This window comes from Acipenser ruthenus, chromosome 1, assembly GCF_902713425.1.
Source record: "Acipenser ruthenus chromosome 1, fAciRut3.2 maternal haplotype, whole genome shotgun sequence".
Taxonomy (NCBI): Eukaryota; Metazoa; Chordata; class Actinopteri; order Acipenseriformes; family Acipenseridae; genus Acipenser; species Acipenser ruthenus.
The window spans coordinates 112,677,928-112,694,570 of NC_081189.1; the positions used below are offsets into that span (position 1 = coordinate 112,677,928).

General features: G+C 37.9%; 1 protein-coding gene across 4 annotated transcripts in view; it reads right to left on the bottom strand.

Moving 5' to 3' along the window:
• The window catches only part of LOC117421126 (catenin alpha-2-like), a 502,927-nt gene that overhangs the window by 48,272 nt on the left and 438,012 nt on the right, over positions 1-16,643 (bottom strand). For all 4 annotated transcript variants that reach the window (XM_059034144.1, XM_034035092.3, XM_034035091.3 and 1 more), the window contains exons 10-12: positions 8,143-8,235; positions 6,202-6,358; positions 4,617-4,817 (exon numbers count right to left, since the gene is read on the bottom strand). In XM_059034144.1, coding sequence (XP_058890127.1) covers positions 4,617-4,817; positions 6,202-6,358; positions 8,143-8,235 — 451 coding nt within the window. The remainder of the gene's footprint in view (positions 1-4,616; positions 4,818-6,201; positions 6,359-8,142; positions 8,236-16,643) is intronic.

The window sequence follows — 16,643 nt, forward strand, 5'->3', positions numbered from 1 at the left end:
GTGGAAAGAGAAGGGCAATGTAGGGTGAAGATGGTGGGATATATATTCGAAATTGTGCCTTTACAGTTTGGGTTGCAGTTGAGCACAGAATCAATAGGAGATTTGGGGGGGCAATAGAGGAAATTTGTTTCATACAAAATTCCAGACTTGTAAGTAACGGAAAAAAGGAGTTCTGTTAAAGGAGTTAAATGTTTGTGTAAGCTGATTAAATTAAGCTCATCAATATATAGATCTTTAACAGACTTGATACCTTTTTCATGCCAGACATGAAAGGCCAGGTCCCCCAGAGAAGGAAGGAACAGGTGGTTAGCATCAATGGGGGAGAGCATAGAAATAGATTGCAAGCCAAAATGCGTGACAGTCGGACTAGTGGGAGGAGCAAAGCAGGGCAGATAGAAATGTGGACTGACATGAAGCTGCTTCCATACTTAGCCATGCAGGGCCAGCCTGATGAAGATGGGAGTGTAACCAGTATGCAATGTTACGAATGTTAGCTGACCAGTAATAAAATTGAAAATTGGGCAGTGCCAATCCTCCAAAGGGTATTGGTCTCTGCAGAAGAACTCTATGGATACGAGGTGGCTTCTTATTCCAAGTAAAAGAGGATATAATTTGTTCGAGTGAATTGAAAAAGGATTTGGGAAGTACTTTGCAGTGTGTATCAGAATTTGGGAGCAAAAGAAAAATGGAACTGTGGGGTTGATTTCATTACTGTCATTGGCATGAAATTAGTAACTGAACAACGCAGTTAAACTTAGAAAAAAAAACATTTTGCAGAGGCGCACAGCACAAGAAGTTATAAAAAAAAGTCTAATTTATTTTTCTTTTTTCAACAAAAGGGTATTCCTTTACCTTGAGTCTAAGGCTGTTCACAATCAACACAGATAATGCGCTTCTCCATGCCGCCTTTCTGAAGAGGGCACAGCTGTCCGAAGTTTTATTTTTATTGCACTTGCCAACCTGCATTGGCGTCTCTTGCGGCTCTCAGCGAGGTTGCCAGCTTCAGCTGTGGGTACAAGCTTGGCAGTCTCCCTCTGTTCCAAATGCTTCTTGCGAAGTTGCTGTGCTAACTGTAAAATATATTCTCTCCTTGGTAAATTCTTCTCTGTGCATTCTTTGTAAAGTACCCAGGAGTTGATGGCTGCTAGGTCCAAATCATTGTAAAACACCTGAACAGACCACCGTCGGGAGTCAGCTTTCACAGAATACTTCCATGCCATCTGATTCAAAACATCAACTCCACATTTTGTTGCGTTGTAAAACTCCACGGTGTCTGGTATTTATTTTCACTAGTCCCGATGCTAATTGACTGACCAAAGCAGCGCAGCTGGAAAGCAGGGGCCAGCCTTCAAAAGGCTGATTGAAAACAATAGACTGTCAGTCATACACTCAGGCAGAGTAGAGACTAATCTGATTACAGCTAAACACATTGCGGACTGGTAAATAAAAATAAAAGTAGTATACCGTTCTGTATAATGAAAATACAATTGTTTTCTGTGTGGCCGTCAATGTGACTGCTCCCGGGGATTTTAGGTATAATGTAATATATCTTCTTTATTTCTGCACTACTGCGTTTCATGCTTTGTGAGAATATGTAATACATACAGACAGAAATATATAAACATATATATAAAACTCAGAATATCGCCATTTGGCAGTAATGCGAAAGATAAACGAAGGGGCTAAACATTATAGCCAACCTATAAGGAGCACGTCAACTCTGAAGTATACACACACAACACTATATATATATATATAATATACTGTGTATATATATATATATATATATATATATATATATATATATATATATATATATATATATATATATATATATATATATGGAAACATACAAATATATGTAGATGGGTGTGCTAAGAAAAACAGGGAGAAAGAGAAAGAGAGAAAAAAAAACACCATGACATGAAACGTATAGCTAGCTCATCTAGGATGACCTTTGCCCACGACATAATGTACAATTAACAACACGGTAAAACTCTCGGCAAACAGAGGCAGGCTCTGTCCTATGATGTATTATGAATAATAACAGGAGGTCAGCACATAAAACAGTAAGCAACACTAACTCAGAGGTTGTGTTCAGCAGGGAAGTAATCATTGCTGAGCATAAAGTCAAAGGGTTCAGCTGTCCACTGCAAAAAAACATTCAGTCACATACCCTCAGTGCAGTCGATGATGGCCTGTTCAACTGCTTGTACTGGCATCCAAGGAGGGGAGAACCTGCTCTTTGTAAAAAGTGGCAGTGTCTTGTTGCGATTCAAACATTCGTCTAGTTCTGTTGAATGTAACCCAAAGACGGGCAGGGTGCAACAGGCCATACGTAATTCCAGCAGCACGCAACTGGGATTTAACTTTGTTAAAGGCAGCCTGACGTCGTGCTAGCTCAGCAATAACTCAGGACCCCTGGAAATAAAGCTGGCCTCGCTCCCGGAAAAGACGAAGGATCTGCTCCTTGGTTTGATAATGATGCAGCCGTATGATCGTGCAGCCTTGATCCGGTACTCCAATCACTCTGACATTCTGTCAGCATGAGCGGTTTTCAAGATCATCCAGTTTCAGCTTTATTTAAGTATTTTCAGCGGCCAGGGAAGAACATAATGACTCAACAGACACAAGCCGATCCCTGACATCTGTTAAGGAATGCTCCACATCTGCAAGCTTTTGTCCCTGAGTTGAAACTGTGGCTTGCAATGTAGATACTGAAGAGCGGAGCTCCGTAAGGAACTTGAACCGGAGCCCTGACACCTCAGATGCTGGTGAGGAGCTTTTTGATCGAGGCTGGAGCTGACTCGTCATTCGCGGTCGCCATGTTATCAGCCACCGACAAGGCCCTCTCAAAATCGGCGGTCGATTCTGTCGGATTATGTTGCACTCTGTTCTTGGACATGCTTCAGGTGAGGAAAGACTGTACACTGTTCAGCTAGTCTGAAAGCCGTGGTACAATTTTGTAATAAAAACTTGAGTTATTAGTCAATTTGTTAAGTATTTTTGCAGAGCAGTTTACATGTGCTTTCTACTCCATGTACATGGCGTGAAGCATTTATTTTGATTGTGTTTTGTTTAACCTTTTATGTTGGACCCTGTGCGGCGTTTATTTGTTCCTGTTTAGTTTGTGTTAATGTTGATAAACATGCACGACAGCACTTTAAATGAATTTCCTTTTTGACGCTATCCTGCTTCACCATATTGTCATTTTTGAACAGTACATTAGAACTGAGCTTGGAAGCTCGGTACCTCTTTATTTTTCATGATTTCATTTATGTCCCAATAATTGAAGTTTAGTTACTTAATAAATGGTCAATAGATATGCAATAGGGAAATGTAACCATTTGAAAACGTGAAATATGAACATTTCCAAATTTTAATATTTGTTGGAGGAAACTACGTAGCAATATTAGTTTTGATAATGCATATTGAATATGGGCAACATATTGCAATGGTAGTCTAATGATGGATACATACAAATGTATGTAACTGGACTTCAATATAATACTATATAATGCCTAATTATAGCACACAAAATAAAGGGGTACTAAAGAAATTATTGTAATGTCAAAGATCATTTCCCTTGGTTTAGTTTGTTTTAAATTCCTATTGGAAGCAATTAATTTGAACACTACCGTGTGAATGGCGAATTGGCCAGTCAGCAAAGTATGGGTAGTTCAGCACTTCTGCTGCTTAGTAATTGTAGACAGCTTTAACGAACAAGCTGTTATTTCTCATTAGTATTACTATACCAAAGCACATCTAATTGCATGTTTTAAACGGTTGTCTTTAAATAATTATGCACACATTTTAGCTGCTTTGATGCCATTTTGGCCATCTGGTGTGCATGACAGCTTGCATGGCACCATGGAGACCGGACCCAGGCTGTGAATTCAGAATTACGTATTATAATAATTAGCCTGGCTTTTTCTCTTCCAAGCAAAACTTAGATTCTCTCACAAGTATGAGTAAAGCATCACCATTTTAAGAATGGATTTATCTCAGTTAAAAGGGAATAACTGCATTGTGGAAGTACACACTAGTTAACTCACCCTTCTCCTCATTTACTGTAGTTCACTTGCATAAAAGACGACAAATGAAAGAAGGTCTTGATCAATATTGTTTTGAGTAATATGATGACTAAACTTAACAAGGGTGATGAAAATGTTACTTGGTTTATTGTACACTATCTGTTTCCAAATATTTCTTTCACATTTGAATTTCTTTTTGTTTTATTTTTATCTAATAGTGTTTATATAACCATGAATTGTCAGTGTTTAGATATTCTTCAATTGTAATTTGTTTTCAACCTTGGCCCACAAGCACCAACAATCTATGTTCATCAACAGATTTAAAACAATAAAAAAGAGAGAAGACGTTGAAATAAAAAATAAAAAAATGGGTAGGTTGTGGGTACATAAGAACCAGGATTGAAAACCAGTCTTGAATGGAAATGAATGCTTATTAAATCAATGAACCTTGTCAGAAAAGTTTCAGAACTTAAAACATCTCACATTCTTTTTGACGTCTGGCTTATGGTACAGTATCTGTGACCATCCATGTATAAAGAGCTACTCATAACAAGCATTATTACATAAGCTAGCCTTGCTCACCAGTTTCGGAAAGTAGTTTAATGGCCTCTGAAACTCTCTCGGTGTAAACTCCGGGCTCGTAGTTTTCCATCTCCGCATTGATGATGTGAACAACTCTGGCAGCACGACCGCGGATTGCACCAGCAGTTCGGTCCAGAGTGTCAACATCCCCCTCCTGGAGAGCAATGACACACTTGTTCACGTCTTCAAGGATGTGATTTTCTAGAGGGAAATAAAAAAATAAAAAGCAACATTCACAAAACAGGGCTAAGTTCCTTCAGCATTCATTTAAGGGCAATCACACAAGCAACAATGTCCAGTTGCCTTTCTGTATTCTTTGTCTTATTATAATTACTATTCATATTTTTTTGTATTAATGTAGAGTAAAAAAAAAACAAACTTATGAACAGAGCTTTTAACAAAACTATATTAAAGTCTCAAATAAACCACTCTGTTTAAACCAATATGACATAAAAAAATGTAAGTTTATTATTTTCTTCCATGAGTTTTCTGTTCCATCTTCCCTTAAGTGGTTGTTGCTGCAGGTGGGCAGGCATTGGACGTTAATAGCTGCTGTTGAGAATTAATGAGAGCACTGAGGTACTGTGGCCAGCTTAATGGATTCACGGTTAAGCTTCTAAATCTGCTAAGTTAGTCAACAAAATATACTATGAATATATTCAAGAAGCTGAGGAAAAATCTCACACAGAGGCATATTGTAGAATGCAGATGTTTGAATTAGTAAACTGCATTGGGGGAGCAAGGCCTGGGCATTCTGCCCAGTCTTCCTCACCATCCCCTGCTCAGAGGCCATTTAAAGTAAAAGGTGCAGGAGAAAATATAATCAATACATTAAACAGAGTTGAAAATGTCCTGTTTAGGAGGTGAAGGCCAATGCAGAACGAAGCCAACAAAGCCTGTCATTTTGGAAATCGGGCTGTTTTAAAAATTACAGAGGCTTAAAAAGGTGATAAGCTGAATAATAAGGAACTTGCTTTTGAAAGTCAGGGTAATCAAGCAAGGCTTTGGAAATAATAACAAAAAGTGGATTAGATATGGTGACTAAATGGATATTTTCATAGTTATATTTCAGGCTTAATACTTTGATGCATGTTTTATGGGAACTAATGTACTTGTTACAAGGCAACCCAAGAAAAACACTTATATGCAGATGACTTCATACAATATGAATCCATGTTAATTAAATGTATTGTCAAAATGAATAAATAAATACAAAAGACACATTCACTGCATGATGTGTTATATTATGAGTTTTATAATGCATAGAATAAGACTGGAAAGTACAGTAATATATGTCTAGCATTTGAGTCAAAGAATGAAACAGTCTGCTTCTATATATATATATATATATATATATATATATATATATATATATATGTATATGTATATGTATATATATATATATATATATATATATATAAGAAAAAAGAAAAAAGAAAAGGATATTTCAGGTACTTAAATAGGTAGAATAATTGATTACAAATCAATTACCAGGACGTTTCGGACTACAAGTCCTTCATCGGCTGAATACAAAAAACTGTTTTTTTTTAAGCACAATTTCACTTTTCTTTTGATAGGCAATTACCCGAGACAGATAAGAAGTCATCTACAGATGTGATGTCATCCACAGCCTCAGTCAGAACTCGGACCTGCTTCTCCCACTGATCTTTGAATACATCCATATTGTCCTGAGCCACTTTACTATGAGGCCTGGCAGCCAGGGTGAGGGCAGCATTAATTACCTGGAACAGAGACATCATTGAAAGACAGGTTAGTACTGTAGATATGTAAAACTTTAAAGTAAACCTGTTTACACTCATTTTACACAGCTCTACCTGTTACCGTGGCAACCGACAGCACCAACAAGCAAAGTTTATTTTTTTATGTAAAAAGGTCAACCAAAACTTATGTATGTATGTATGTATGTATGTATGTATGTATGTATGTATGTATGTATGTACAGTATGTAAAATGTATTTACACTCGTATGAATGTCTGTCAGTATGTTAATTGTTTGTCATGTTTTGTTCTGCAAAACAAAACAGTACTTCCATCAGACACCATAGCAGTATGTACAGTATCCTGTAAAAAGTGCAGTGGATCACCCCTAATAAGGAGCATCTAATGCCCGCTATGTTAAGTGTTGTTGATAAACATATTGTAACATATGTGGGGTCTGTGAAGTACAGGAGCGCTTGGGGTGGGAGAGGCTGTGTTTCGCATCGGCCCAGCAGCCTATGAGCGACGGGCACGGACCGCAGGAACTGCTGGTGATTGGCAGTGGAGTTGGATGAGGCGGGACTGACTAGTGCTGCAGACAAGTGACAGGGAGAGTGTTTGTTGTTGTTGGAAGTAGAGAGAGAAACAGTAAACAGACAGAGTGGTTCCACCCTGAGATTCCTTTTTAGTTCCACCCAGAGGTTTCTTTTTGTTTTGTTATGTTTTAGCGGCGTAGGTCGTGGCCCGACCTGTTAATTGTTAGTTAACCTTGTTAAATTGTCTTTGATCATTTATTACTGTAATAAATAAAGATCGGGTTTGGACCAGAAATTGAAGGTCATTTGGATCATTCTTATTTTGTTACAATATTCAGGCTGAGGCACAGCTGATACAGCCCAGCTGCTGCTGTTTTTTTATTTTAATTGCAGAATAAAAAAAACATAAAAACATACCTACAGTACATGCTGCCAAACATTCATAGTCCCTTCAAAGAGCAAGACACTAATTTATTTTGTGTTGGTTCTTTGCCGAGTCCATTACGAGTACAGTTTTCTCATGTCAAGTCAACTTGTACGTCCCAGTCCACATTTTAATTTGGCACAATTTTTTGTGCTCTGTCCAAAGAGAAATCCTGATGCTAAAAAGCATTTCAGTCTCACAAAAATGACACAAACTGCTCCTTCAGTTCAGACAACATGACCAGTAGAGAGATTGCCATCTGCGACAATTGTTTTGGAAAGCGACAGATAAGTGAACATGCTAATTAAACAATCCAGATTATTTTAGAAACAAATTGCAGGTAATATGCATCAAGTTAGTTTTGAGCCATAGCCACTAGTGCATTGCTAGCTCAAAACTAACACAGATTATTATTTTATATTATCTATGTTTCTTAACTTCTAGTTTCATTTTGTGTGTGTAACATTTGTTATGCTTCATTTGTGTGTGTGTGTGTGTGTTTTTTTCATTAATTGGGGATATGCATTAATTGGCAAAATCGATATGTATACATTTTTCATTAATTGGGGATATGAATTTGTATTTAAGTACTGTATGTAATGTACTATAGATTTAAAAGTCCATATCTGGCTGTACTAATGTGAAGCCGGTACCATGGGAGACAGGCAGTGAGGCTACACCACAGATATTAGTCCCACAGACCACACAGGAAGTGATAAGGTGGCAGGAAGCAGTAGCTTAAAGTTTGTAAATCTATAGTATAATTGTAATTTAACTTAATGTAACTTATACAACAATACTGGTGTTTAATGATAATGACGCTTCAGACAACATAAATGTTTCTCACCTGAGGACACAGGCTATCAATCTGAGTGGCTGCCATACGGACCAGCTTCACGCCTTCTTCGTTATTGGAAATTGAGCATGCGAGGTTTGCAACCTGTAATTCAAAACAGCACAAATTGAAAAAGACGACACTTCACACATCCCACCTTATCTGCAACAATGAATAAACAAATAACAGGCAGCAAATGCCATTTTGGAGGATGATATCTTGCTATCTTATATGTACTTGTTGGCACCAAGTAACTGAATGGCTTCATATAAATATTTAAAGTAAAAAGTGCAGAAAATATAGGGTCAAGTGGTTCAAACTTTATGTGTGCATTGTGTCTGCCTGTCCATCTGACACTGCACATGGTGAATACGACAACTGCCTTGATTGTTACAGCAATCCGATTACACTGATATCCTCACAAAATGCAAAAAATTAAAACCCTCAATGGCATGTGTTGGAGAAGAGGTAAACATCAGACTTGTCCACCTTGGGATAAGAACTTAAAGAGGTAAATCTTGGATCAGAGGAGGCTCTGTGGTCCAGTGGTTAAAGAAAAAGGCTTGTAACCAGGAGGTCCCAGTTCAAATCCCGACTCACTCACTGACTCATTGTGTGACCCTGAGCAAGTCACTTAACCTCCTTGTGCTCCATCTTTCAGGTGGGATGTTGTTGTAAGTGACTCTGCAGTAGATGCATAGTTCACACACCCTAGTCTCCGTAAGTTGCCTTGGATAAAGGTGTCTGCTAAATAATATATATATATATATATATATATATATATATATATATATATATATATATATATATATATATAATTAATTAATTACTGGTACCAAATTGTAAAGTGTAAATCCATAAATGGAAACACTTATAAAACTATAAGAAAACATGTATAGAAATGTTTCAAACGTGCTCCCGAGTGGCGCATCCAGTAAAGGCGCTCCGTGTGGAGTGCAGGATGTGCCCTATAGTGTGGACGTTGTGAGTTCGAGTCCAGGCTATTCCACTGCCGACCGAGGACGGGAGCTCCCAGGGGGCGGCGCTCAATTGGCCGAGCGCTGCCCGGGGGGAGGGAGGGTTAGGTCGGCCAGGGTGTCCTCGGCTCACCGCGCACCAGCGACCCTTGTGGTCTGGCCGGGCGTGCCTGTAAGCTGCCCGAGAGCTGCGTTGTTCTCCGATGCTGTAGCTCTTGGGTGACTGCATGGTGAGTCCACAGTGTGAAAAAAAAGCGGTCGGTTGATGGCACACGCTTCGTAGGACAGCGTGTGTTCGTCTTCGCCCTCCCGAGTCAGCGCAGGGGTGGTAGAGGTGAGCTGAGTCTAAAAATAATTGGCCATTCCAAATTGGGAGAAAAATAATAAAAAAAAATAATTGGCAATGACTAAATTTATTTTAAAAAAAGAAAGAACACAGAAAAAAATTATAAGCGAATGTATAGTGTTTATGTATAGATATAGGGTGTGTGTAAACACTGGTTGAGGCCCTCAACATGCTAAAATACTTTTCTGTGACCAGTTACCTGTAAAAATAAAATGGTTTTCTGTTCATTCAAGATGCTAAAGGATCTATTCCTGGTACACCCTGCCTGGAAATAAATTCTCTTGTCAACACCTGGGGATTAGAGCACTCATGAGAATAGAAAGCTGACCTATTAAGTGTATCTGTGTTTTCTCTACCTACTTAATGTGCAGCTTTAAGATTGATCCCTCTGGGAACTGGTCACTTTCATAATCAGATTGCATTCCAGTATAACCGAAGGAGTGAGGTACCTCCTGTTTATTATATAAAACAAGACTGACTTGTTAGCTTCCCTAGTGGATAACTTTATCCTTAGACTGAAATAGACACTGTTCTGTTTTTGAATTGTTTTCTTTTATAATATATTGATTCTTTATGGTTAGATTAAAAAAAAATGTAAATGAACATTGTCTTAGAACATATTTAGACACCGATTGCAAGTTTGTCTGGCAGCTTTCAAAGGTTTAGTTGTTTTATTAGTATAGACGGTAAGAGCAGATTAAAGGTAAAAAACAAAATCCGGTAGAGTGCGCTGTAAAAAATAACCCCAAATGTCTGGAAAAACATTGTTTTAATATAGATTTTAGAATAGCCATGGGACAAAGAGAGAGTGAATTCTTGTTTTAGATCTCCCTTCCGACCGGTGACGGTGCTGGGGAGGAGGAGCAGACATCACCAGGAGAGGTGGAAGCCGGCCATCTTGGAAGGGGGGCGGGTCCACGGTGCGCAACGTCACCAACCCAGATGGGAAGCGCTGTGGCAATCGTGCATTGGTCAACGGCGATTGCCCACGCTGCCCAATGGGAGCAGGACGGAGCGTACAAAAGGGGGCGTGGCCCGGGGTTCTGTTCCTTCTGGCAACTCAAACGGAGTACAAATAAAGAGGGGAAAAGAAATAAGAAGGACGGTTGATTGGCACAGAGGTTCCCTGTTAACCCCCTTGTTTTTATTTTACTCATTAGAGCACTAACGGGACGCTCGGGAGCGAGACGGGAGGAGCGAACCCGGAAGTGCTACGCTGGTCCCGCCCTGTTTTACCTCAGGGGAAGAAGGAAGGACGGACGATTGTTTTGTTTGGTTATTTTCCGTCCTCATTGTTAATTTGGTTCTTTTTTTGTGAAGTTCTTTTTCCCCCTGTTCCTTTTGCTTTGTGGTTGCCGGGTTACACATCGTTGTGTATCCCGGCTCCATTATTATTTCTATTGTGGCCAAATAAAGCCGGGCAGCAGTAAAAGTGAAAAATCGGGACTGGTCTCTTTTATTTCCCTATCACCCACTCAGCTACCTGTCACAACCCAGTATTGTTTAATTATATATATATATATATATATATATATATATATATATATATATATATATATAGACTGTATGCAAGGTTGTTGCTCTGTATTGTGGAAGCTCTCCCTAAAGTATTGTATCTCCTACTGTGTACGGGAAGAAATGGGGGAAAAACTTTAGGTCAGCTACACTTCAATCCTCAAGTTTGACTTAAAGAAAGGACCGGATCCTCTAAAGTTTGATCAATAAGTATCTTCTGCATCTGGCATGAAGGGACCTTGATTAGACATGCTTCATCAAGCAAGCCACAGCGGACATTTACGCCACATTGCTTGCTTGACAGTTCTTTTGTAAGACTTGTTGCTTTCTCTAAAATGTCCAAAATATCTTCTCTGACAACCCTTAGGTAGGGAAACTGCAAAATCAGAATAACAAATGGTACTTTTGGAGCTTAAAGTCATAAGAATGAACCAATTTCCCCTCTCCCCCCCCCAAATGTGTGCATATTTCTTAACTGTCAATGTCAAACTGTATTGCCTAGCTGACCTTGCACGCTTATTGACTATAATCACTACTGGGGATTCTGGGGACGGCTGAGAGAACAAGAAAGCTCTTTTTACCTCAGGCCAAAAGTAGTGACTTGTCAGCACTTTAGTTGCAGCGACACCGGAGGGATGTCGCCATAGTTTCACACCTTTATATAAATTGCTAACACTTGGATCAGTGATGTTTTACTACAGTAGGACACTGTCATAAGCTACTTACTTATTTTATATATACAGAGAGTGTAGATCAGTTACATGAAGAAACAAAAGTTTATTTGTCATATACAATCAGGACAGGATTACTTACAGGCAATATTACCCAATGAGCATCGAGTACATTCACACTCTTTCTTCCATAGCATTGTTACATCAACACTTTTTAACTCTTTAGTTAACTTTACACCATGTTACATCTGCTTCAATCCTGTTATATGCATATGATATACCACATGTGTGTTTCATCACTGGACAAGTGGCCTGCTAAATTTACCAGAATATAAAGATGAAAGTGTGATATACAGACAGGCAGTTGGGCAAGAAGACAAACAGCCTCTATTATACAGTCAGAAACGTTTGCCAAAGAATGTCCTTAGAAAGGGTCATTACAAATAAGCCAAGCAGTTCTTTAGATATATGCAAAACTTGAAAGTTTACTGTACATATGCATTCCCAGTATGTGTTTCTTTTCTTCCCCTCTCCACAGTGTTTAATGGAAATACATCAACTGTTTCATTTATTATACATTTTTTTATGAATCTCACTGTCTTCAGATTTCCAAGGTGCCCCAAGTTTACCTAAAAAGTAATATAAATATTGCAAGAAGCTTACCTCTCTACCTCTTGAAATGCCTATTTTGGTATATCCTGTTTGCCCACCTGTGTCAGAAATAAGACTGTAGCTAATGCATATAAGCCATTAATCTGGATACAATTGGGTGAGGTACAAACATAAGAGGCTTTGCAGAGTGATAACATTACATTATTGTTGCCTGGTTTGTGAGACTGCAACTGTAAGTCAAAAATGGTTGTTGCTGAGGAAGTTAAAGCCTGAAAAGTGAATAGACTTCAATGAAGAAAATATAATTGATATCACATGAAAGGGAAACTATGTAAACTGCTTTAGATGTTAACTTACAATCATTTTTGAGACTCACAATTCCCTGATACTCCAGGGGGGGTCTCTCAGTGGCCTAAATGTGTATAAGTGTTGGTATAATGTACCACTTAAACTTTAAACCTTGCTCAGGGGAAATGCAAGGATAAGACCATCTGGTGAAACGTTTCCAATCCCCAACACTTTGAAAGAAAACAACAATGAAACAAAATAAAAAATAATAAAAAATACAAACTCTTGGAACTTTTTTGTTTTGTTAATTGCACCCAGCGGCAAAGCTACTAGTTATACATTCTTCATAGTTGAATACACATTCCCTCCACTGTTCCCCAGCATTTTCTCTTTTCTCTTTGTGGTACCAATCTGTTCCCTAGACTGCTACACATCACTTTATTTGTCCTGATCCATCTGTTCATATTATCTATTTGAATTCCACTGTCATTTAAAACGTGTTTTGAATGCCTCACTTTGAACAAAAAAACCATATGCACACACACACACACACATATATATATATATATATATATATATATATATATAATCACACACACACACAGGCGTCGGAAACAAAACAGTGAAATGTAGTATGCAAATTTTGTACATGTTTCCTGTCAAAATCAATTGATTTTTTTTTTTAAAAATTTTTATGGAAATGGAATCCCTGACATGTAATCTCCCTGTAATAATCACTGTCAGGCATGATGGCCATATCTGATGATATCTAACAGACCTTAAAAGGGTTGAAAGCAGACACTTTGATGTCGGTGAATTCCAAATCCAAGACTGCATGTTTAATGGAGGACAGTTTCATTCTGAAGAACAGATTTTCCCCTTAGGAACTATAGGCTGTAATCATTGAGGAATGGACACACATCCCTGCAGAAAAATGTAAAAAAACAACAAAAACCTTGCAGTCTCCTCACTTTGAGCCATCACAGTCCTACACTAAATTTACATTTGACAGGCCTTTCTATTTATTTGCCCCATGTACAGTATATGCTGTTGCCAACAGCCCACACAAAGATTCACCCCAGAAAAGAGTAAAATTGTAGATCACTGATCAATAATGGTAGCTTCTTTTTAACAGCCTAATAACAACAATACAAAGAACATTTTATTGTTTTGATAGCTCCTGTAAAAATGTACATGTTCAAGTGAGGTACCGTACAAATACAAAATAAATCACTAAAGAAGGTGCAAGTCAAAACTTTGTCTACTTGACTTAGTTTCTTATAGTTTTATTTTAAAATTCAGAAGATCACAATTCACTGCAGAAGTTCAGATAAAAGATGTAAAAGAGCATAACCGGATTATAGACTTTAATAAGAAAGGTGAAGGTAAAAGAATTCAATGACATATTTAATTGGTAGCTTTTATTCCTTATATTTTATAAGGGCTTGTCAAGGTGAAGCAGGGTCGTGATAAGAATTCTGTCACAGGAGTGCCTCTCAAGACAACACTAGACTGCAAATCGGCTGTCCGAAGCAAGCGCATACCCATAGTAAAAAATACTTGATTGAGGGGCAAACATACTTCCTTTTCCATGCATTGTACTTGTTGAATAAAAATAATCCACGTTAGGAGGCTGTATGGTCCAGTGGTTAAAGAAAAGGGCTTGTAACCAGGAGGTCCCCGGTTCAAATCCCACCTCAGCCACTGACTCATTGTGTGACCCTGAGCAAGTCACTTAACCTCCTTGTGCTCCATCTTTCAGGTGAGACGTAGTTGTAAGTGACTCTGCAGCTGATGCATAGTTCAAACACCCTAGTCTCTGTAAGTCGCCTTGGATAAAGGTGTCTGCTAAATAATAATAATTATAATTAATTAATGTTTGGGGAGTAATGTAGTTATTCCAGTGTAATGAGGATTGGGTGAGTAGGTTGTTTACAGCTATCCTCATCAGTGAAATAACCACAGCACTCCATGGACGTTCATATATCAAGTACAAAGTATGGACAAGTACGGAAATGAATGCATGAGGAAACCGAAACTAATCAAATTAATTCAGAGAATTACTTTCCTTAGATCTAGATCTGATTACCAATGCAGCGTAATTTGCATATATATATACAGTGTGTGTATATATATATACACTATATATACAGTATATATATATATATATATATATATATATATATATATATATATATATATATATATATATATATATGAGTAATATGAAAAAGTTACTCATAAAATGATGATTGTTTGTGTTGTACCTTAGTTTGCTTAAACATGAGTAACTTATTTTAAATTAAGAAAACTTAAATATCATGAATGACCTACATGCAAGTGCCATGAACATCTCTCTTACAAACAGCATTTTAGAAATGCACAATTCAACACACTGGATAAATTGCATATTTCTGCTTTGAAAAATCCTTCCCCCAGCACCTCCCTTAGGGAATAATGTTTGTTTTATATTTCTCCATGAAAATGTTACATTCATTACCAGTATCATTAAACTGTTTCATGTAATTAGTACATTCTCTTTTGATACAAACTTATATGGCAAACAATAGAAAGGAGAGATGTAAGAATTGTAACGGGCAGTGTTGTGTGATGCACTGCCGTTACGGATTCTGTTGTTCCCTGTTAGTGAGATGAGGTTAAAAGCTTTCAAACCACAAATGCAAATGAGCCTGGCTCGTTTGCATTGTGGTTACTATGCTCGCTTGTGGTGCACAGTGTTGCTGGATCGTGCCCAGCTTCCACCCTGTTACAGTATGACGAAAAAAGAAAATTTCTTGAGGGTTCTAAGAAAAAATGGACCACAATAACTTCAATCTAGCAAACTAAAAATACATTTGGCAGTTTGCAGGTCATTCACAGAGGAAAGTGGTATCCCACCTTGCACATATAAGCAGAAACATCTTACTGTCTGTGCACTTCTGTTTGCTATTTAAAGTTTTAAATCAAGCACATGTTCCAGAGAATTTATTTTTATTAAAAAAAAAAAAAAAAAAGATATCTGGCACCATGCTTAAAAAAGAGCTCTCAGCTTTTAGGTCTCACTTTTCAGCCTTTTTCACTTTTAGCATATATAACCCCAGTAGTGTCTTCAGGGTCAAAGCTTGACACTGGCTACATAACATGTTAGTTATCTAGGGGAACCGGCTGGATGGGTAATGACAGAGGCTTTCATGCTTCAGGTTAAAATACCAGGGAATTGCAAGATTACCTAAAGAAAGGAATGCAAACAGAGCTTGCTATGAGCTATGACCTATTAAGGTGCCATTTTCACTTTTTTAAAAATGAAAATGCATTGTATACATGAGATGTCAAAATAGGATATTTTTTGTTAATCAATTTACAGCTGCTAGAGACAGGCACAACTGGCATCCATAACGTATAGTTTGGCATCTACTGTAGGCTTAAATCAAATGCGAGTCAATGGTGATAGTATACTACTGCTATTCTTTATGACTGCCATAGCAGCACCATCTTTAATTTCAACTGCAAAACCATTTCCTCCATTTTAATATGACTTAGCTGTTGATTTGATCAACCTACAGTACACCGCACTGGGATACAACACATTTGGATTTTGTAGGGTATTTTGCTGCACTGGGGAATCACCTGTACTGTAAAAGGGTTAACCCTTAAGGAACGCAAGGAATTGAGCAGTAGTTTAAACAGTTTCTTCTTAAAACACATTTGAGAGAGACTCAAGTATCACGAGGAGACTGACAATTTGGATGACCAGATCAAATCTGTCAGTACATTTTAAACCCTGTTTTGTGCACCTCGTTGCAATAATTTTTATTCGTGGGGCCTTGTACCTTAAAGGGTTAAGAAATACCTTTGTGACTTATACCGGCGGGGTATAGAGATTGCATAAATGAACACCTTAGTAGTATAGTTTCATCACAGGCCCTAATAACTATACGTCCTCCAATGTAACTCTTTATTTAACTCAACTTCAATCGATCACCCTTTTAAATAAAATTGACTAAATGGATTTGGCTGGAATATTTACACCCTACACAAGCACATTATTTATTTGTTAATTTACTGCTGCTCTTTCATAATAAGTGTAGCCCGCTTGTACTGATT